General features: G+C 41.7%; 1 protein-coding gene across 1 annotated transcript; it reads right to left on the bottom strand.

The window, feature by feature from the left end:
• Window positions 1–377: 377 nt before the first annotated feature.
• On the bottom strand, window positions 378–23,347 carry PLEKHS1 (pleckstrin homology domain containing S1). Its single transcript, XM_035029424.1, has 13 exons — window positions 23,089–23,347; window positions 21,356–21,402; window positions 14,762–14,850; window positions 14,544–14,650; window positions 13,376–13,510; window positions 11,745–11,820; window positions 10,748–10,864; window positions 8,735–8,860; window positions 7,534–7,640; window positions 6,888–7,052; window positions 6,034–6,135; window positions 4,641–4,776; window positions 378–2,190 (listed from the first exon to the last, which is right to left on the bottom strand). The coding sequence occupies exons 2-13, from the start codon at window positions 21,381–21,383 to the stop codon at window positions 2,011–2,013; spliced, it is 1,368 nt and encodes a 455-aa protein (XP_034885315.1). The 5' UTR covers window positions 21,384–21,402; window positions 23,089–23,347; the 3' UTR covers window positions 378–2,010.
• Between the last annotated feature and the right edge of the window lie 667 nt (window positions 23,348–24,014).

Here is a 24,014-nt window from a genome sequence, read left to right as displayed (position 1 = left end):
TGTGTATCAGGCAGCATACTAGCTGCTGTCCGTACATCACCCATTTAAATCTCATGACAACCTGATGAGGTAGGCATTTCTCTCTTATTAGGGTTGGGGAAATTTTGTATACACACATACGTATATGTAAATACCAATAATTTATTTTTGTAAGACTATAACAATGTCATGCCTACTGTTCTGCCACTTGCTTTTTTCTTTTAAAGATTTCATTTATTTATTTGAGAGAGAGAGAGAGCACAAGCAGGGGGAATGGCAGAGGGAGAGGGAGAAGCAGGTTCCCTGCTGAGCCGGGAACCTGACGTGGGGCTTGATCCCAGGACCCTGGGATTGTGACCTGAGCCGAAAGGCAGACGCTTAACCGACTGAGCCACCCAGGCGCCCCCCGCAACTTGCTTTTGTCATTCTCACTATATTGTTAACATCTTTCTGTGACTGCACATTTAACCGAACATTTAACATCTGCAGAGCATCCCATCCCATGAAGTCCTCATAATTAAACAATCCCTGAATAATTTTTTTTTATTACACAATGCTACAGTGAACAGTACAAAACAATCTGTGTGTTGAGTATTTCTGTAGGACAGATTTCCGGAAGTAGAAACATAGGTGACTGTACACACATCAGATCATTACGTTGTATACCTTGACCTGATACAATGCCGTATGTCAATTACATTTCAATAAAACTAGGGAGAAAGCAGAGTCTTCCATCCAGCTTAAAAAAGAAACAGTAGGTAAGAATTTTTAGACAATCTGGATAACAGATCTGTATTTGAATGTGTCTTCTATCTGCTGAAGGTCTTTTCAAACCTCAGTCCAAATACAGAGTGAGGATCAGGACATCTGTTTCTTAGAGCTGGTTTTAGATTCTTGGTTCTGCCACTAAACGGCAATGCAACTGGGAACCACAGAGAAAGTATATTATTACTATTGTTACTTTTTTACACACCGTGTTCTATTAGTTTCAGGTGTACAACAGAGTGATTCAACAATCCTGTACATTATGCTCTGCTCACCACAGTTAAGTGTAGTCATGATACAATGTTATTGCGGTATTATTGACTCTATTCCCCATGCTGCACTTTTCATCCCTGAGACTTCCTTATTTTATAACTGGAAGTTTGTACCTTTTAATCTCCTTCATCTCTGGCAACCACCAGTTTGTTCTCTGTATTTATGAGTCTGTTTCTGTTTTGTTTGTATTAAACGTATGGGGCCTTAATGTCTTCTGGCACAAAATAAGAACATGGTAAGATATATTTTCTGAAGCCTCCTTATGCTCTACCACTCCCAGATATGATTAGTCCTTTTGCTCTCTGCCTCTGTTTTCCTGTTTATGGAAAAAGATTTGATGTTTCTGGCCTTGTAGGATCAGTGAATTATGGTATCAGTTAGTTAAGACCTTTCAAACTTAGAAGTGCTAAGTCGTTGCCTTAATTCCTTGTAGAGAAAACAGATCTTTGCTGTATATGACCTAAAACTGCTTCGACTTCTAGAATAGTTACTGGGTCTTGAGAAAACAAGATAATTATTGAGTCCAAGAGGCGGCTCTGTCTCAGCATTTTGGACCGGGGGCATGACAAGGAGCAGGAGGTGTTTGGGAGGGCTGATATGATATCGCATCTCTCGGGAACCTTGCCTTCCTGGAATGAGCATTTATTTCCAACTGTATGTTCCCTGACAAAGAAGGGATTGTGTGGGGCACGACCTCATAGAACACAGTGCATTTTAGATGAGGGACTTATCCGATCTCTGTGCTGTGTGGGACAAAGTCTAAGATAATAAGGCCTTCCATTTCCTCTGTGTTCCATAGTCATTATCACCCTTGGCCCTCGCAACATCCCTGATGCAATAGCCAGAGAGGGGAGCTATCCCCGCCATTAGGATGTAGATGCAGAAAATCAGAGATCTGTGCTGACTTGTTTTATCTTACACACAGCGGTGAGAGGCAGAGCCCCTGCAGAGTCCAGGGCCCATCCTTGCTCCTCTGCAGTGGGTCCTGGCATGTTACTCTCTACTTCCTTTGGACGGACCCTTTCTAATGGCTGGACTCCTCTTCAGTGTCTTCTCTGATCCAGACCTATCCAGTTGAAAAGGTACAACACCTTCATCTTTGAAGGAGCACGTACAGGCGACAGCATGGAATTTCTCTGAATTTGGGATCCGGCCGATGGTGAGTTTCATTTTCTAAAACACAAGTATGAGGGAAACTAAATGACTAAAGATTATCCTTATGGTTGTTTGTTCTCAGTCTGTCCTCATCAACACCCTTTGAAGCTGGTTTTGAAGAAAAACCCTACGATGAACCACAAAATCTGGGCCAGAGGAAGTCAGGATGACTTGTATATTCAGGTGGAGGGTGGCTTTTTATTCTCTGGCGGCCACCAGCCTGAACCTTTAGCGTAGATTGCAGGGAGCGCTGATGAGGCCCGAGGGGCCCAGTTGTACCAGGAAGTATAAGCCTCTTGAAGCTAGAACATCCAGATGAAACCATACAAAACCAGCCACGGACAAGATCAGGGGGAAATTGAAGTTTGATGTGTCTCTCCCGTAATCTAGCATTTCCTCCTTTTTTTTTTTTTTTAACACACACCCCTTCTCCCCCTCCTCTTAAAATCTCACATGGTCTCCTCTCGCTGTCCCTTCCCCATCCCCAAGCCAACCTCCTTGTCTCTCAACTGCGGCCCAGCAGGAAGGAAAGTAGATGTGATCCGTCCAAATGCTCTAAAACAATTAGGGCCCTTGGCTGCCCCTCCTTTGGTTCCATATCCCTCTTCTTCCAACATTCTTTTCCCTTCCAGGGACCAGCTATTTGAATTTTTAAAAAGAACTGGACATTCATTTTAACATAAACAATAGTCAGGATCTGGGGAGGGGGGGAATGGGAAAGTAGACGTTTTTGACCTCCCAGATAACCATGTGGGCAAACACCCCTAACTGTTAGCCAATAGAAAGGGGCAGGCAGAATCGGCGCAGGAGAAATGCTGTTGTCCCCTCCCGTGCAAGAGACTCGACAGTCTAGAAGGGTGGTCTTCATACACCGCAGTCAGCAGTGCCCAGGGGGAGGTCCTGAATTTGCTCCCGGGCAAAAATCCTTTTTTTATTTTTGGCTTCAGAGCTGATGCCTGGATCTCTGGGTCAGAATGTTGTTTGGTAACTTTCAGAAGATTATATTGAACGCCTGGCCCCAGGGTAGGTGTCTGGCAGAGAAAATATACTATAGTCACCTGATTGTTGGTCTGAGCCCCTGACATCTACTTCTTTTCCAAACTCCTACCCGGTTTTCAAAACCCAAGCCAGACACTACCTTCTCTGAGACACCTTTCTGGCCTTCTTCATACAGATTTACTCCTTTCTTCTGTCTGCTCCCATGGCCCTCTGTTCACATCCTAGGGCACACACTGTATTGTAACCAGCACATAACATGCCTATTTGATCCATAATATGTGAGCTCCTTAAGCTTGGGCTGAGGCCATTTATGTAGCTCTAGGACTTAGCCCAAGATCCAGCACCCAGGAGGTGTTCAATAAATAGTGAATGAATGGCTGAATGAAGGAGTAAGTCTTTGCCCTGCCACTAACTAGTTATGTCCCTTAGACAACTCATCATCCTTGCTGGCTTTCCCCATTTAGAGAATACTCATAGCACCATTTGTTTAACCAACGAGGTTACTGTGTAATGCAGAGATAAGACCTATAGAATCATAAACCCTCAGAGCTGGAAGAAATTGGAGAGATCATCTAGCACAGTGGTTTTCAGGAATTTTAAGCCAAGGAAATATTTCTTCTGGGAGAGCTAACAGAGCCAACGTAGAAAGCAGATAAATGATAAATGTAGATCATTCTTGTTGAAGTCTCTTATACTGTCCCCTTCCTCACCTCTTCCTCAAGTCCCTGTCTCTTAGGGGGTTCAAGAAGCACAGGTTGAAAACCAACTATCTTACTGTAGACAGACAAAGCTGAAGCCCAGAGAGAAAGTGATTTTCCCAAGGTCATGTGGCGTGTTAGAAATAAACATAGGCCAGGGAAGGAATTCGCCCTGCCGAGCTGGTACCCACAGGCGGAGCCGTGGAGAGCCCTTTGAAAACATACATCGTTAATACACACTCACATGTTTTGTTTAATTCTTCCAATAACTCTGTGAGGAAGGTATGGCGAGGCCAATTTCTGAGATGAGGAGTGCGAAGAGTAAAAAAGCTGACCCTGGCCAATGTTCCCCAGCCAACAGTGGGAGAAGCAAAAGCAGCAAACGCTATGGAGTGCCTAGTGGGGGCCGGTCCCATTTGTAAGAATGTGACACATATCACAGTTAATTCTCCAATAAGTATTAGCCTTACCCCCAATTTTGCAGAAGAGAAAGCTGAGGTACAAATTGTCTAAAGAAAATGCAACACACACCCTGAGCCAACGTGATTCCCTTGCACGCTCCTTCCACCACCTCATGCTCCGTCTGAGGTCCTGGACCCCAATGTTCGGTCTCCTACCCCGGGGGCCTCTCCAAATACCTATTTTATATGAAGCAATTTTGAAAAGCTTCTAAAACAACATTCTGTTATTTGCATGTATTTGCATGTACTGTTCAGATTCCACTGGAGACCTTGATCTTATTCCTGGCCGGGACCGGTCAGCAAGACTCACCTCCTTCTGGACAGACCGGCTGAGAAACAAGGAGGCCTCATCCAGGCCGTGGGGCTTCAGGTCATTCACGGCCAAAAGATGATCTCCGTGAAAGAATAAGCATCCCAGGCGCGGGGGGCCTTGCCACTGAGCCACACTGCAATGGGACATAACATTCAACACAAGTGTGAGACTGTGCTCGCGGGACACATTGGCCTTCCCTCATGACTGTCACCAGTTTCTTCAGCTATGTTGCACTGCATCTGAAGCAGACAAACTCCATTTTCTGTTGGAATATTCTCTCATCTGTCACTACTGTTGGACTCCACCCCCTCTTCCAAAACCACCTCTGAGCATACCCTCTACACGGTCCTCCTACATTCCCCTTCCTTTAATGACCCTCCTTGCCCCTGGGCTTCTATTGCACGGTGGGAACACCCATTTATTGTATATTTAAATCACATGCATTTTACATTTGCTTGTTTATGTGGCTGTCTTTTTCACCAGGCTATGAGACCCCAGAAGTATAGCACTACCTTCCAAAAAAAAAAAAAAAAAATTCATAGCCACACAACTCCAAGTAAACAGAAGATGATTAATAAGTATTTATTGAAAGGGAGCACATGATGATTATACAATGACTATCTAATGAACAATAAATGAATTGAGGAATGAGCAAACTCAGGCACATATATACATATACATATACACATATAACTTTCTATGGTGTATGAATCAGATTTCAGTAGCTAGGAGCCATGCGAAAACTAACAAGGTCTTCAAGTATGCCCTATTTATTGAACCTCTGAGATTGTAGGAAATTTGGAAAAGTGGAAGATTATGTTTCCTGTCCTCTTACAGAACTTGTCATCCCTTTACCTTAAAGGACTTCCTTCCCTTGTAAAAATGTAATCTTCCACCAAAATAAATTGCAAAGTTCTTAAAAGGATACAGAGCCAAATAAACAGTGCTGACTTTAAGAAAATTTTCTCTCTTGTGTCTGCCCCTGACAAGAGGTGTCTGAAAGTCTTTGACCTTGGTCCAACCTTTTCTTTTAGACCTTAGATTCTTGTTGACTTCACGAACTTCATTCATTTATACAATAGTCATTGCTCAGTGACTGGGGATGATTTCCTTGGACCATACCTATTCCTTCCTGCTTTTCCTTACCTTCAAAGTATCGGAGACTTGCTGCTTATTGGACTTTTGGGCCCTCCTATCCGCAACCCACCTCTCAGCTGACGCTCCAGCAGGTACACCCTTATTTCTGCTGCAACCAAAGACCTTTGGTGATAAAAGCAACACCACTGTCCAAACCCTTTGTTTTGCCACATACAGAGTTTCAAGATAAAATTGTTGTCTCCCTATCTCCCAATCCCATTTATAATCAAGAACCATCAAATCTTCAACCTACCATATCCGTCCTGCGGCTTCTATGAGAGTGAGATAATTGATGATGTCGGAAGGAGAAAGGAATACATTTAGCTTCTCCACTTGGCCTTCATCAGGGATGTTACTATGAGATAAAATGTTTGTAAAAGTCACATCAGGCCACTGTCTCTGGCTCTGAACTGGACTTCCTGAGTAGACTTTGGCCTCCTACATCTAAGATGGTATTTTCCAGTTAAAGATTGTCCCCCAAATTTGGAGAATATGAATTTAAGTTACTCACTGATGCCCTCCCCACCCCTCTTGGAATGTGGTAATGGATGGCAGACAGTGAAGTACAAGGTAGACTAAGTTGATTATATATCACATTCATCTGCTCATTTCTCCACTGGAAATGATCCCATAGAAGATGACAATGGAAAGAGTGAAAATGGAGAACAATCTCATCAAATACCTTGGCATCACTTAAAACCTAAACGTGCCCCTCCTATTCTATAACCAAACATCATGCAACTTATGTGCCCATAATTTTAACTGTAGACATTGGGGGACACACTACCTAGTTCAGCGTGATCCAAAGTTCCAGGGCCTGAAACACTAGCCAAAGGAGAATTTTTAGAAATATTTGAAAATGCTACCCAGAGCCCAGGGGACCACTTTGCTTCCAGCTCGGTTACTCACTGTCCTTGGCTACCACATCAGTGAGAAGGGGAAGCTGGTCAAAATGTTGGCTGACTTGGAGATTTTTAGGAACTACTTTAAAATTTGAATTCTAAGTAAAAAGGGAAGGCTGCCTTGCTCTAAGGGCCCACAGAGGTTTAGAAATTAGAACTTTACTTGAGTAGTATAGATAATTGCACAACAGTAAGTGAGGCTGACTGCTTTTTGTCATTCATGGTCTGTGCTTCCATATTGGCAGGTGGAAGACAAGAGTCACTTCGTGAATCTTGTTCTTGCAAGTGAGGTCCACTATTCTGGCTCTCTGGAAGGCCCTGGGATTCCTCTTCGCTATCAGCAGTCTTGTGGGATATCTCTCTGAAAAAACTATGGTATAAGAAATTAATATAAAACCCTTTTTCAGCAAATCTATTTATAACTTTCTATGGTGTATGAATCAGATTTCAGTAGCTAGGAGCCATGCGAAAACTAACAAGGTCTTCAAGTATGCCTTACTCTCAGAATCACACTTAGAATCAAATTTGACAAACTTTCCTTCTGAAAGTGGAAATGGCGTCAAAATAATTCTTTACATTGGGAGGACTTGGAACACAAAAGGGAGAGTGTGAGACATAAATTCAGAATAGAAAATCCGTTCCCCAGGAGATAGAATAGGGTCTGAGGCAGTCACTAAATGGTTTTCAAGGGGTAGAGAAATCATTCTCACTTCTTCTTGTTTTGAGATTACTGGAATAATATGGTGAACTTGGTCTATGGTAATACTTTTGAATTAATATATCAACAGTAATTGTTCTATAAAAGTGCATTAGTTAAAAATCAATTTTAAGAACATGGCAATTTTACATACCAGGATTTCATCGACATGTAGTGATTCTCACTTCTCTCGGAGAACTGGTCTGGACTATCAGCTTCAGCAGATTCACCAGAATCATTGGAAGCAACAAAAGTATCCAACTATAGACAAGAGGAATAGACATAAGAATGCAAATCCACCAATAGCCAGGTGCCTCTTTACCCCTTCCATGATGGTTCTGGGCCCTGAAATAGTAAGTACATCCACCACTGGATGAATACTGGTGCTCATTCTAGGAGACTGAACCAGTAAAGCTTCTCTGACTCTAAGTCTGTTATCACCTCCTGGATTCCCCCATGCTCCCAATACGGTGTTTTATTGGACTAAATTGCTATTTATTTTTCTGTTTCATCAGAAAATGATATGATATGAACTTTTTCCCAACTGGTGCTACTTTAGAATCATGTCACCTAGCTGGGTCAGACTCCCACACAACACAGGGCTGTCCTCGGGCTACTCTGCTCACAGGCTAACCAATGGCTGCAAAGGGCTGCAAAGGTCCTAGAAAATATTGTCCCCCAGGAGACTCTCCACTAGCCCCTCACAACTAAGTCATTTGGGGGAATGGTTGCTCAAAAACCCTGAGGGCTTTTAGCTGCCTGCCTAACAGATTAATCATGAACCCATAATTGGAAAAATTCATTCCAGTCAAGCCAGTCTTTCTGCTTCTCCCCTATGAATGGTGGTCTTCCAGAGCCAGCTTTCATGGCCCTTGCTTCACCTGGGGTACCCCTTTGCCCTCTGGCCTGACGAAGCTGTGTTCAGGCTTTGCGAGGTCCCACAGCCCCCTCTGACCATCTCAGCCTTCGCCCATCCCCTCCTTCTTTGAACTTCTCCTGCACAGTTTTGTACTTAATTTGGAGGGGGGAGTCTTTCTTTCAATGGCCTTTTAGCTTCATTCTATCAGCCTTACTAACTTCGTTTTAGCTGGTCTTCTCTCTGGGAATTACCTCCCCTGCCTTCCTTCCCTGATGCACTCCATGCATTTTGTAAGCATCTCTCCTCAGCACGGAACCCTTTCTGTCTGGTATCGTGGCACCTCTTATTCAAGTGTCTTCTCTGTGAGCACATCACCTGCGCCTGATTCATTGCTCTTTTCCACCAAACCCAGCCTAATACCTCAGGAACAGCACGCAGCCAGGGCCCAGCAAATATTTGTACGAGAAATGAAGGATTAATGGATGGAAGGGCTTACCTGTAAAAGAATACTTTGAGGACTAATATAATGACTCTCTTCTTCTGTATCTTCAGTAGTCTCTGATGAGAAATCATGTAGTAAATGGGCTTGTCTGAGTCCTGGAAAATTTTTTCCCATTAAATGCTGAATAAAGAGATGAAGACAGAATTAATTCTTTTCTTTCTTTCTTTCTTTCTTTCTTTCTTTCTTTCTTTCTTTCTTTCTCTCTCTCTCTCTCTCTCTCTCTCTCTCTCTCTCTTTCTTTCTTTCTTTCTTTCTTTCTTTCTTTCTTTCTCTTTCTTCTTTTTGCAGGGGACAGAATTAAACCATATGCTCTCTGGAAAAGCCATAATAGATTAATTGGGTTGAAAGGATCAGAGGATCTTCCAAGGTTACATGAAGAAGCCCGCACAACTTGGACTTGCCTGTTGTGTCTGGGTCACCTTGATGATGTAAAAATATAAGCCCATCTTTCAGGCTTTTCTCTACCATTGGGATCTGTAACTCAGAACAAGTGGTTCACTCTGGCGGGGGTGGGGGTAGTATTCTGAGGCACTAAGCTCTGCCACAGAAGTCCCCATCCCCACCTACTAGTTTTCACCCAGTGCCATCTGAGAAGGTAATTAGCCCACGGTCAAGGCACCACACCTTTCCTCTTCCTGCTCAATATTCTTCTTTTGTGTTCTGCTCACATACTTCTATTGTTTCCATAGCAATGCAATTTGCTAATGTTGATCATGTGATAGTATGAATTACAGTCTTCAAGGTAATGTAGGTTCAACCAATTGCTGCCTTCCCTCCCTGGTAGATATAAGATACTCTACTAAAGTAGCTGCTTTGCATGGCAGGAAAATTGCTATAAGCACAACTTAATTCTTCTAAGAACAATGCCTGAGAGCAGGGGGTTTTGAAAAGATCTTGAATGTGTTCTAAGAAGTCCTTGAAGGAAAGTGATTTTAAAAAGCATAATCCTTTCAACTGTGTCCATTTCTCTAGCACCAAGATCATGAAGCCAGACCATGCTGAGCTGGGGATGAAGAAGGCTTTCCACTTAATTTCGACAACAACAAACCCCAACAAGGCAGATGGTACTCTTAACTGAATTGGAATACAGCGTGTGAAAAAGCAAGACGACCAGCAATGTTATCTTTAGGGAGAAGGCGTATCGTGAGTGAAAAACAAGAGGTATTTACTGAAAAGAGTTATCTTTTGCAACCCATTTCCTACAAATACCAAATGAGGTGTTTGGCCTTTGTGAATTTGATCTGCTATAGAAAAGCTTTTAAAATAGTTGGAGAGCTCCCAACTAGATAAAACAGGAGGTTATGCCATATTAAGATGTGCTTGGTACCCAGGGAGTAGGGAAAGTCAATGGTTACATCTCTAAAGGACAAAATGGTATCCATGGCAGAAGAAAAAGCCAAACAAACAACAGCCCACTTATCCAAACTTGGGAAGATTGCAAATCTGAGAGAGCCAGAGAGTATAATCACAAATCACTTTCAAGGGCCAGATGTATTTTTTCCTCAAATGGATTTCATTAGAAAGAAAGATGGAATCACACACACACACACACACACACACAGGGAAGCAAGACTGATCTGGGTAAATGAAGGAAATTTATTAATAAGAACCTTGATTTTACCTCAGAATCTGTATAGATGGTATGGCAGAAAACCAAGTGGTGTTTCAGGAATCTTTTTACAGAGGTACTCTGTGCCCTCTGTGTGAAAGGGAGGACAAGGTTGGCGGCCAGGCTTTTAGTTAGCTGGAGGGGTCTCCACCCCACATACCCGGATGCAGGGCGAGGAGCACCCAGAATGAATGAACGCCTTCCGAGGTAGGCAGGGCAAGCAGTAAGGCTCATTGTGGTATAAGAAACAGACTAAACCTAAGACCGACACTAGGGCTAAGAATCATTCTTATGTGGGTTAGGCCTAGAGGAAGGTGTCAGATACATTGGTAAGACTTTTGCAGCATCAGCTGACCCCCAGGCAAGGCATCCTGAGAGAGAGACGTAAGTCTGATTACCATGTCTGGAAGACTGTTTCTTGGCATGGTGGGGCCGACAGCCTCTGATGTGCAGGGAGGACCAAGGAGAGGGCTGGGGTCTGAAGAGGGCCTTTTACCACCCAGTGAGAATTTCTCCTGCTTATGGAAAAGGAATATTGCAGTCAGGGCACGGTTGATCTCTTACCTAGAATTAAACAACAGCCTCGTGGCTGGGCTTCCTGCCTCCAGTCTTTTACCACGAACATTTGTACCCCCAGCCAGGCTTCTCTCACTAAGACACAACGTAATCGATGTAATTGTGCCTCTCATCTGTTTCCAAACCCTTGAGGACTCTCCGCCTGGCCTTCAGAGGTCCTGAGTTTCCCTCCACCCATCTTTTCAAGGCTGTACCCCTCTGCACCCCGCCCCTTGGCTCTAATCATTTGAATCTACTCATAGACACGCCTCGCTTTCCCTCCTCCTTGGCCTCTGCTTTCTTTGTCAGCATCGAACAACTTAGAAAACATGTCAGAACAGTGCCTGGAGACTGAGTTTCATTTATAAAGGTCTGCCCTAAGAAAGGACTCGTGTAAATTAGCGAAGGTTCTTGGGAAGTAAATGACAAACTTAAAGCTACTAGTCTTTACATTAAAGAGGTATTACATTGAAAATGCAAGAGATAGGAGAAGCGTTTTTATAGAAACCCTAGACGTCATTCAAAAGGTAGCCGTTGTATGCACTTTGCGTAACAATGATGGAAAATACTCTAGTTTCAGCTACTCCTGAAAAAATGCCACAGTCCTCTGACCCCAGTAATGAAGATCTGAAGTGTCTGTATTTTGGGTGTCTTGCAAAACACAAAACTATTTTTTCCTATTGTTAATCATAGAAATAACAAGGATGTACATTCTCTCACTTACTTATTCCTCGGATTAGTGCCAGTTGCTAAGGAGGAAGAGAAAAAGCTAGCATTGTTTCCTCATTAAAGAGGGTGTGCTCACGTGCCCCTGTTATTTTATGAGTGATGTAGAGTCACCTCTGGACTGTGGCGTGCTGGCTCTCCATGGCGGCAGAATGATGACACGAAGCCGACCCAGTCTTTAATTTTCTCCCTGTTGATAGGAATAAAGTGGCAGCTTGGTCCGTGGCCACAATCTAACCTGAACTCCTTTTGAACAAGGGAAGGGTTCTTTTATTAAGGTTGGAACAGGCAGTGGGAGCAGGTACCAGGGAAATAGAGATTTTTTTTTTTCGAAGTTGCTTAAATGACCCACTGGCTCCTCACCACCTCCACACTTGCACACTAGAATTAATCTTCACACCACCTCCGTGAGGAGAGCTCAGGGAAATGGAAGTACACTGGAAAATAACAGTAATAATCATAGGGTTTGGAGCTCTTGGCTTTGACACTGATTTCTTTTGTGTTCTTAAGTACGCCCCTTAACCTGTCAGCACCACTTTTGTGGAGCTATCCAGGTATGCCACCCCTTGGGGGAAGGCATGTGTTTATGAAGAATGGGTTCGAATGAATTTATATAAATCACATCTTCTTTTCTATTGACTTTTCATGACAATGTAAAAAGAAAGCTTTTTGCCTTGGGTTTCCTCTGCAACAGATCAAGGCTCTTCATACTTTGGCGTTAGCATTCGCTGCCTCCTCTCACAGCTCCCTCCCCTGACCTTGGCCTCTCTGCCAAGCAGATAATCATCTATAAAGGATCCATTAGGCACTTTGCTAGCACCAGGAGCCCCTCTTAAAAACTGAAGACCCCCCTCAGGGATGAGCGTTGCCCCTCCCTAACATAGGTAGCTTGTACAGATGTTTGTGAATTGGTTATTTTTTTTTTAAGATTTATTTATTTATTTAAGAGAGGGAGAGAGCTGCGGGGGAGACAGAGGGAGAGGGAGACAAGCAGACTCCCCACTGAGCAGGGAGCTGGTTCCCACAACCCATGAGATCACGACCTGACCCGAAATTAAGAGTCAGGTGCTGAACCGACTGAGCCACCCAGGCATCCCTGTGTATTGGGTCCTTCTACATGAAATGCATCTGGGGTGATGGTGATAGGGTTATGGGTTGAATTGCATCCCCTCAAAATTTGGATGTTGAAGGCCCAACCCCCAGTACCTCAGGATGTGACCTTACTTGGAAATCGGGCTGGGTTTTTGTAGATGTACTTAGTTCAGATGACATCATACTGGCCTCCTAATCCAATAAAACAAGTGTCCTTATAAAAAGTTTGGATGCAGAGACACATACCCAGGGAGAATGCTGTGTGAACCTTATAATTCTGCCACCACAAGCCCAGGAACTACCAGAAGCTAGGAGAGAGACCTGGAACAGACCTTCCCTAGGACTTCAGAGGGAGCATGGCCTTGGGTACCCTGATTTCAGATACCTAGCCTCCAGAAAAGTGAGATAATACATCTCTATTGTTCTAAGACACCCAGCCTGGGGTACTTTGGTATGGCCGCCCTAGGAAACGAATACTGGGATTTTTCAAGACATTTTCACAAATAAGGAAGACTATCAAGATGGTCTTGAAGGGTGTGGCCATGGGCTTCTGTTCAAAGTATGTTGTTTATTGGTTTAAAATGTTTTATTTGTCTGTGTGTCTATTTTTTATTGCACACATGGGAAACATTCTGTGCTGTCTTGTGACTTACCTGTCCTGGCCAATGAGGAAGTATTCTCTGTTAGTGGTTCGGATGGACATCACCTCATCAGGGCGGCATTTAAACATCTTATGTATGGACTCCATTTTTTCATGGCCACTTATGCCAACTTCTACACTGGAATTTCTGTCAGATATAGACAAAAAGTATTAAACAGATTCAAACACGAAGACTAGTGTTTCATATTAAGATTCAAATTGAATAAAATTTAGATCTGCTTGATCAATATTTTGGAAACTGTCCAATAATTTTAGGAAACAAGTTTAGATCTGGTTCAACACTGATTGAAAATACTTTGTTCAGCCTCAAACTTAATTCAAAAATTCTTTTTTCAGTTGGAGTCTTTGTTCTACAAAGTATCGTGTTTTCTAATTTTCTTTTTTGTACGTAATTTCTTAAAGAGAAGACAAAAAAAGCCAATCTAAATACTTTTAAAAAATCCATCTTGGGTTTGGGGCGCCTGGGTGGCTCAGTTGTTCAGCATCTGCCTTTGGCTCAGGTCACGATCCTGGTGTCCTGGGATGGAGCCCTGCATCTGATTCCCTGTTTGGCGGGAAGCCTGCTTCTCCCTCTCCCACTCTCCCTGCTTGTGTTCCTGGTCTCGCTATCTCTCTCTGTCAAATAAATAAATAAAATCTTTTTTTTTTAAAGATTTTATTTATTTATCTGAGAGAGAGAGAATGAGAGACAGAGAGCATGAGAGGGAGGAGGGTCAGAGGGAGAAGCAGACTCCCTGCCGAGCAGGGAGCCCGATGTGGGACTCGATCCAGGGACTCCAGGATCATGACCTGAGCCGAAGGCAGTCACTTAACCAACTGAGCTACCCAGGCGCCCGGTAAATAAAATCTTAAAAAAAAAAAAAAATCCATCTTGGCTTTATGAAATGATGATTTTATCTGCCCTCATCCATAAGTTAAGTGAATCAAAATCTTTTGTAACTAGATGCTTATTAATTAATAATTTATGAGCTATAGTATACAATACAAAATAAGTATTTAGCTATGTTTTTACTCAAAAATGTTCCTCATTTTAGCTTCTTTTCAGCAACAAATATTGTTGAGTGTGAAGTCTGGTTCTTTCAGTCAATGATTTAAATTTTGATTTGCATGCACCTTGTTAATACTTGCTGCTATAAACGTTTTCTCAATTGGATACACACCGGTCAATTTCAATGGACCCTCGACGATGTTGGTCTTTGTAATAGGAAAGACGAAGGCTCCTTTCCCCACTCTTTGAAAGAATGAAAAACCGCTTTTTCCAAGAAGACTGAAAAATGAAAACATTTTTCATCTTAGTTAAATCTCAGAGGAAGAGAAAGGATTTTAAAAATGTTCATAAGCCTGGTGGGAGGCCTGTTAAATCATGGTGAATACTTACAGCAGAGAAGAAAAGCTGAGGAGGTGGTGATTTAATAAAGTAATCTTGTTTGCAGACTTCATTTTCATAATAAAATGTAAATTGTTTGCCTAATAAAAGAAAGTGAACAGATTCAGTTTGTTCCCTGTAAAGTTTGGAAAAGAACTGCTTCAATTGGAAAACACTATTTACCTCTGGAAAGGTCTTCAAATTATTCAGTTGTGGGAAAGAACATCTATAATAGGCCAGGAAAACAAAGAAGCCAAAGGACCAAGAGTGTTCTTATTTCGTCCACAGTCAGGACCTTCCTTCAGAAGACATGTAGAAGCTCCTTAATGTCTAGCTCTAGCATCTGGGGGCACGTTGCTGGCTTGCTAGATGTAAGCAAAGGTTTGTCTCTACTCTCACTGAAGAACCAGCCAGAGGAGCAGGATAATTCTGCCTTGCCTTGGCTTAACAAACAAAAGCAAAACCACCTGCTATTGAAAATGAGGTGGCAGAGTGGTTCAATCACAAGTTGTCCAAAATGTTAACTGCTTCTCAGTAAATATTGAAATTTATAGGGGCTTTTTTTCCCTGTATTTTCAAAAATGTCTTCAAGAAATCTGCACTACTTTCAATTATCTAGAAAAATGCAATGTTGTTAAAATAAAATTTATTTTAAAAAAATAAGAGCTTGGTTTTGCTTTCACATCCAGTCTGTTAGTTCTAGTTTGTCCATGGTTTTATAAAAGACAGCCTTTACTAAAGAGTTAGAGCTTTTTTATTAAGTGGAAACAGAATCAGGATTAGGTAGCACAGCTGATGGGGACATTATGCTACAGTCTATCTAGTGATTCTTTTTTTTAAACATTTTTTTAGAATAGTTTTTTTTTAAGATTTTATTTATTCATTTGAGAGAGAGAGTGAGAGGGAGTGGGAGCATGAGCAGGGGGAGGGGCAGAGGGAGAAGCAGACCCCCTGCTGAGCAGGGAGCCCAGCAAGGACTCCATCCCAGGACCCTGTGATCATGACTGAGCTGAAGGCAGACGCTTAACCAACTGAGCCACCCAGGCGCCCCCTTTTTAACATTTTTTTTAAGTTTATTTATTTAAGTAATCTCTACATCCAACTTAAACTCATGACCCTGGGATCAAGAGTCACATGCTCTTCCAACCGAACCAGCCAGGTGCTTTTTTAGCATCTTCCTAGAATCTAGTAATTACTAGAATCTAGTAATTCTTAGGCAGCTGTCCTCACCTTGCCTCCTTCTCTTCCCTCTGCAGCAAATCAGCCTGCTCCCCACCACTCATCCCTTCACACACACACACACACACACACACATACACACACACACAGGAACAGAAGGAAACAATATTGCCATTAGCTCGTCTTTAAAACCATTGCATGGCCTTGGACAAAAGTCACAAATTTATTTACTGAACAAGTATTTATAGTGCACCTTGGGTCACTAAGTCTCCCTGTTTCCTCATCGTAAAATGGAGACAATAGCACAGATCTTACAGATTTGTGGTGAGGACTGAAGGAGTTAATGCACGGAAACCTCTCAGGACTGGGCCTGGCACACAGTAAGGCTCACTGAAGAGTAGGTATTATTAATAATAGAGGAAATTTTAGCCTTTATCATTTGCAGAATAAACCAGTCTCTCATCCGCCTATAACATTGGTGCTCTTTTTTGGTATTAAATTTAGAGGGTTCAATAGACGTAGATATTTTATGAAAATTTGGTCTTAGAAGTCTCTGATAACATTGTATATAATTAGCAGAATCTTTTTTTTTAAGGGGGGAGGGGCAGAGGGAGAGGGAGAGAGAATCTCAAGCAGGGCCCACACCCAGCATGGAGCCAGATACGGGACTCGATCTCATGACCCTGAGATCATGACCAGAACTGAAATCAAGAGTCAGATGCTCAACCGCCTGAGCCACCCAGGTGCCCCTACAGTTAACAGAATCTTAAAGTAAAGTAAATATCTGTGAAGATGTTGCCCAGTTTGGGCATTCCCAGGGTGTCCCCAGTATTCACACTGACTACCAGACCCAGGGCACAAAAACTGACGGTGTTTGTTGACCATGGCAATGGCACTGTTTTCTCCAGAACTGATGCTGAGGAATCACCTTAACTCTCACCCTTCCATCAGCCTTATGGCCAGTCAATGACTAAATCATGCCTATTTTCACTTCCCAAATACTTCCGGGATCCATCCCTATTTCTCTGTTCTTACCCACACTGCCTTCAAGACCTTCAAACGTTTCAGTATGTTTCAAGTCATGTGAATTTGAGACCTTTATATGTTTTTCACTGTATTGTTTCAGTAGCTGTCCAGTTTGACCCCCTAATTCCAGTCTTGACATCTTCAAATCCATCCTTGACATACCCCTGAGACTAAACGCCAACTCTGACTGATCTAACACTTTGGTCAAAGACAGAATAACAAGGACTGGGCTTACCAGACAGAATATATAAAATAGTGGTTCTCAAGACACTGAGCTTGGGGAACTAAAGTCACTGATTCCTAAGAGACAGGAAACAATCAAGGTGGGCCCTACAATTCCCTTGAGAGAGATTCCAGGCTATAGCACCGGAAAGGGGAACTGAGGTGGAACCAGGTGGGTTCCTGAGTTGAGGAGACAGAGCTAAGAGTTCAGGGAGATCAAGGCACTACAGTTCACAGGATAGAGTGCTAGAGAAGAAAGAGATGCACACAGAAAGAATCACAGAAACATGCATAAGGTTCTTCTTAAGTATTCAAGAGTCTTAATCAGTATATCAGTGTGAGGAAACTACCCAAGGCCAGAGAAAGAACCATTAGAAAATATTAGAGGGAACAATGTCTGGTACTCATACAGAACCAGAAGAATTACCTGTTCCCTCCGGCCAGACTGGTAAGACTGGTAAGACATTGGGTAGGGTACTCAGAGAGGTCTTGCCTCAGTAGTGAGGGATAATTAACTCTGGGCCAGGGCCTGCTCCAGATCCACCTAACATAACATAGAAGAAAGTCTTAAAAGGATCAAATTGTTTCCAAAAAACTTAATTGCATCCCAGAACAAAGCTCAAGATTTGTAGAAATATAAAAATATGCAGCACCCAACAAGGTCAAATTTTCAATGTCCAGTAACCAATCAAAACCTACCTAACATGCAAAGAGGCAGGAAAAACATGGCCCATAATTAGGAAGATAAGTTATTGAAATGGGCCTAGAACTGACACAGATGTTCAAATGAGCAGAGAAAGCCATAAAAAGTTACTATAACTGTATTTTATAGACTGAAGAAATTAGGTAGCAATATGGATGATATAAAAAACATCCAAAGTGAATGTCTAAAGGTGAAAACTACAATGTCTCAGCAACAGACAGACAAAAACACAGGGTAGATAGCATTAACAGCAGATTTAGTGCACGTGAAGGCAAAGTAATAGGGACTATCAACATAAATGTAGAGTGAAAAAAGAATTAAAAAACAGTAAAAGAGCACCAGTGCACCATGGGATAATTTCAAGTGGCCTACTAGACAAGTAATGAAATCCCTAAGTGGGGAAGGTAGACAGAAAAACATCTGAAGAAATTAAGCTGAAAAGTTTATAAATTTAAAGAAAATTATAAACCCACAGATCCAAGTAGGTCAGGAACCCCAAACACAAGGTACATGAAGAAAACTACACTAAAACACATCGTAATCAAATTGCTCAAAACCGGTGATAAAGGAAAAAACCTTAAAATCAGCCGGTGTGTGTAGGGGGGTGGTGTTTGGAATATGTATGCAGAAGGAAAAAAAAAAAACATACGTAAGACATTAGATTTCTCATCAGAAACAATGCAAGCAAAAAACCAGTGGAGCAACATATTTAAAAGTACTGAAAGAAAAACAGTCATTCTAGAATTCTAAATGCAGCAAAAATATCTTTCAAAAATAAAGGCAATTTCAAGACATTTTTCAGACATACAAAAGCTAAAGGCATTCATCAACAGGAGGCCTGCATTACAAGAAACATTAAAGGAAGTCCTCTGGCTGGAAAAAAAAATGATACCAGTGGAAGTCTGAATATTTTTTTTGGTAATGATTTTTTTTTTAATTTTATGATTTTATTTATTTATTTGAGAGAGAGAGATAGAGAGAGCATGAGCAGGGGGTGGGGAGAGGGAGAAGCAGACTCCCTACTGAGCAGGGAGCCCAATGTGGGGCTCAATCCCAGGACCCCAGGATCATGACCCAAGCTGAAAGCAGATGTTTAACTGATTGAGCCACCCAGGTGCCCCTGGAAATCTGAATTTATATAAATGAAGGAAGAACACTGAATGGTAACTGCAAGGGTAAATGTTTATTTGAGTTGTTTTAATACTATTTAAAACATTTAAAACTTCAATTGATTGTTCAAACAAAAATACTAACAATATGTTGTGTGGATTATATAGCATATGTGTAAGAAAAATACAATTTCAATAAGTAAAATGCATGAAGGCCAGGAGGGGAAAATAGAAGTATACTTTTGTAAAACTCTTCTATAATATGTGAATTGGTATAATATCACTTATAATAAGATAGACTGTGGTATGTTAAAGATATATACTATTAGCCCTAAGGGAACCACTAAAATAACAAAACAAACATTGTTATAATTAATAAGCCAAGAAAGGAGATAAATAGTATCATAGGAGTACTCAATTAATTCAAGAATGGATGAAAACGAGGGAAAAGGTGAACAAAGAAAAAATGAGATAAATAGAAAACAACACTGTGATAGACTCAAACCTGATCATATCAATAATCACATTAAGTATAAATTGTCTTAAACCAATTAAAAGACAGAGATTAGTCAGATTGGACAAAAAAGCAAGACCCAACTGTATGAAATGTATTTCAAATAAAAAAGGCACAAATAGGTTATAAATAAAAGGTCAGACAAAGGACATACTATGCCAACAACAGTCCAAAGAAAGCTGGGCTGGCTATATTAAAGCAAAAAAGAATTAAAATTAAAGCAAAAAAATATTACCAGGGATAAAGGTCTTTTTATAATGATAAAGGGGTCAATTAATCAAGAGGACATAACAATCCTACACATTTATGTACCTAATAACAGAGCTTCAACATACATGAAGCAAAAACTGATAGAACAGCATAGAGAAATAGACAAATCCATAATTATGGTCAGGGATTTCAGTACCCCTCTCTCCATAACTGATAGAAAAAATAGGCAGAAAATCATAAAGATATAGTGGACTTGGACAACACTATCAACAAACTCGACCTGATTGACATTTATAGAACACTCAACAAGAGCAGAATGAACACACTTCTCAAGGGCACATGCAACATGTACCCAACAGGTCATATTCTGGGCCATAAAACCAGTCTCAATACATTTGAAAGGATCCAAGGTTTACAAAGTATATTTTCAGAACCTAAGGGAATCAAATTGGAAATCAATAACAGAAAACTTTTGGGAGTGATGCGTATGTTCATAATCTTGATTGTGGTGATGGCTTCCCAGGCATATCCACATATCAAAACTTATCAGACTGTACACTTTAAATATGTGCAGTTTATTGTATGTCATTTGCACCGCACAGAGCTATTTCAAAAAAATATGACCAGCCTAAAATGCAAATCTAATGACCCCTTCCTCTTGCTCAAAAGCCTTCAAGGATTCCGGGTCATGTGAGGTCAAGACCTGGCACAGCAGAGTGCCAGGGCCTCATCCTCTACTCTCCCCTACTTTCTACATGCATTGTTCTCTGACACACCCTGCCTCTAACCCACGCATTGCCTTTGCTCATGTCATCCCTCTCTGCTGAGACGTGCTCTTTTCCAATCTCTTTTAAAACCCTACACATCTTTTAGGGTCCAGCTTAGATGCCTTCTCATAAAATCCCTCTGGATTCCCACAACTACTTGTATGCTCTTCCCTAGGTTCCCAAGACATTTCGCACTTCTGATTTCTATCATACCCTGATTATTTGTGCTTATCTTAGCTTCTAATACAACTACTCACATGTGTTTCACTTAACTTCCCAACAAAATTTATAAACTCACGGAGAGCAATGATTCTATAACTCAATCTGTATATTCTCTGCAATATGAAGCACTGTGACTTTACTAATCATAGGTGCTTTGAATAGATATTCAAAACTATTTTTAAATTGAATTGGGTAATTTGCTTTCTAAATTATTTCATCCTACCCTCTGCTTTCCTAACTACCCACCTGCAGTGAACTATGTCAACGTGAACAAGGACCTTTGAATAATATAACTCGAGCTACCTCTCTAATAACAATTTAGGCGGTTTCTCAGTGAGAATTTCCTACCAAATTACGAAATACTCTTCAGTCTTTTCTGAGCTATTATTTGTTTTAGTACCATCTCCAAGCAACAGATGGAACATTTGGTTAATGAAAATCAGAAAATGTCAAATTTCTGGATAGGTGAACTCTTACAGAATAATTAACCGAATCCAACAGCCCCTACCACACTCTCCGTACCAAGAATCACTGTCCCAGAATGCGACCCCTTAGCCTCACTAAAACTGTCTTCTGCATCCTGGTTAGCTTGACCAGAATTGTTCGTTGTTTTCAATAAAGTTTTTTACTTCGGAGAGAATACCCCCTGGGTACCTGGACTCTTCTGAGGTTTGGGTTCCATTATGGCTGTCTGTTCTCATCTGTCAAAAGGAAGAGTTAAATGCCAGTTAGTCCTCAAACAACAGTGTGCTTCACTGATTAGCCACTCAGTCGTGGAGCATTGGGGTGGTGCCCGCGAATGTTGCTGTGATGGGTTATCAGCCTCCCGCTTTCCATTCTGCACCCAAGGCTGATAGTCGCCACAGTAACAAGGACACGTCCAAGCAACTTGTGTTCACCAAGTGGCAGTTCTGTGGAGCTGTTGCTAGCACAACAGAAAGAGCCATGTTCCCTGGACTTTCTCTGCTCCTGCTCCGTAAGGGACTCTGATAACAAAGCTCCTGGGGGAGACAGCACCGAGGAGGAGAGACAAGAACAGGGCAGGGGGCAGGAGGCTATGGACCCAGTGCAGCTGAGAAAGCAGGTCTAGCCAAGAGCAAGCATAAGATAAGCCCTCCTCCATGCCAGGAACTTGCTTTCTCCAGAGGGAAACTGAAGTGCAAGGACTTGGGCATAGCCGTGTTCTTAAGCTGCCTCAGGTACCTGCCCGGCTCTGGGGTGAAACTGACTCTGGGAGCTGGAGCTCTTTCCTGGCAGCTGTGCCGGGATCCCTTGGCCACCGTGGGGCCCTGTGAGAAGGGGGATCCCACAGAGGAAAGGGCCTCGGGGCAGGGCAGATCTTTGCAACCAGGCATGTGTTGGTGATCAGAGTAACTCTCAAAATAGAGGGTGCATCAAGCAGGGCAGTGCCAGGGCAGTCCCAGGAAAATGGGAGGAGGCAAAGGGCCCTCTATTCATATTTTGCATGTTATATATAATACATATAACATGCAAGATATGTGTCAACCAACTCTAAGGCTTCTGGTTAATAGTAGGATGTTTGTGGTTAAGTGTTTGGGGGAGTCAAAAATTATACGTGGATTTTCAACTGTGTGGGGGGTCATCACCCCTAACCCCCATGTTGTTCAAGATTCAAGCGTATATGTATATAAATACTGGACTTCCTACATAACATATATTTCATATCATGTATATGAATTTTGTATTACATATATGAAATCCAGTATATGTATACGTATGTGAAATCCATTATATATGAAACCTATTATATAAATTTTGCTTATATAACATAAGCAAAATAAGCATAAGCTTATGTTATATAAGCAAAATTATATATTATATATGAAATCTCATTCAATTTCATATATATTTTTATTTATAAAATATATAGATTTCACATATATTTTTACATATAATACCATAAAACTGACACTACTTTTACAATGGTATAATACCCATTTTACACATGAGGAACCTGTTATCAGAGATACTAAGCAATTTGCCTTTGACCACGTAACTAAAAAAGAAGCAGAGCCAGAATTCTAACCTGAGAGTTGTCTGAACCACTTTGCTTTTCCTCCTATTTAAGAAAGAAGAATTAAACCTTTTCATAGTTTTACTTGCATTTCTTGTCATTGCTCACAAACAAAAAAGCCTTTCAGATTTATCTCTTTGATCTCATTCAGAGGAATCTGCCCACTATCATTGCCTACAACCTGTTCATTTTAATGTCATTTGGGATTTGATCAGCATGATACTAAGAGGTCCTATTTCCTTCTGACTGTACAGTTAGGAACCGAGAGCCCAAAACAGCAATTTTCCTCAATTAGTATTTCAGATTACCACAGCCTTGAGAACCTAAAACATTTAAACCAAGCAGTACTTACTAGAAACCAGGGGGTCGCTGGTTCAGTTCTCAGCCAGGTGCCCCGTCCCTGGGTCTCCTGACCTTATCGCTCGTTGTTCACTCTGAGCTCTGAGTGGTAAGGTGAAAATTAAATACAATCTGTTTGAAATGTGAACCAACAGGAAGTTCCTAAATGACTACCTTAGGGCAGATTTTATGCTTGCCTTTAGCTCGTATGGAAGTTGCTGTCCTAGGGAAAGTTCTGGGCTTTCATTCTTTTTGTGGCTTGGCACAGAACTGCCCTTGGCATTCCAACTGTCTAGCATCAGAAAATAAAAGCAAACAAATAAAAAAAAAATTCCCACTAGCCTTTGTTCATAGTCACAATGCTTCTTATTGAGAACAGTGTCAGCCTTGCCTTGACCTCATACCCTCATTACTGTTGAAATAATGCCTTTGCTTCCCACCCATCCGTATCCTCCCAAGGTCCTCCCGGGGAAGGTAGGGGGATTTCTTTGTACCAGATGAGGAAACAAAAGCCTGACTTCTCCAACACACTTGCACATGCCAAGGATTTCCAGGACAATTTGCTTCTTCATCCATAACAGAGTTGTCCTCAACAGGGTGGCACAAGGCAGGCTCTCCCGTACGGCCACCCAACAACTCCTAAAAATAAGAGTTCTGTTCAACACCCCCCACCCCCGCTTGTGTGCTCTCTCTCTCAAATAAATAATAAAATCTTTTTAAAAAAGGGTTTGCTCACAAGAGGCAATGGCAGTCAAGCCTTGCTGAAATTCTCCTCTTTGCTTCCAATGTACGCTTCTCATCTGGTTCTCTTCTGGTTTGTCTCTTTGCTTGCTCCTCTACCTGCATGCAGTGCATTCATTTCAAAATCCCCAGTTCCTTCCTTATATATTTGCCCACTCTGCAAGTATTTCTTGATGCTGGGAGTGTTGAGAGTCTCTT

Source organism: Mirounga leonina, unplaced genomic scaffold, assembly GCF_011800145.1.
Source record: "Mirounga leonina isolate KUSES-001 unplaced genomic scaffold, KU_Mleo_1.0 Mir_114, whole genome shotgun sequence".
In the NCBI taxonomy this organism is placed as follows: domain Eukaryota; kingdom Metazoa; phylum Chordata; class Mammalia; order Carnivora; family Phocidae; genus Mirounga; species Mirounga leonina.
The sequence above is the reverse complement of the archived record's forward strand: the minus strand, read 5'-3'. Positions and strand labels throughout refer to the sequence as shown.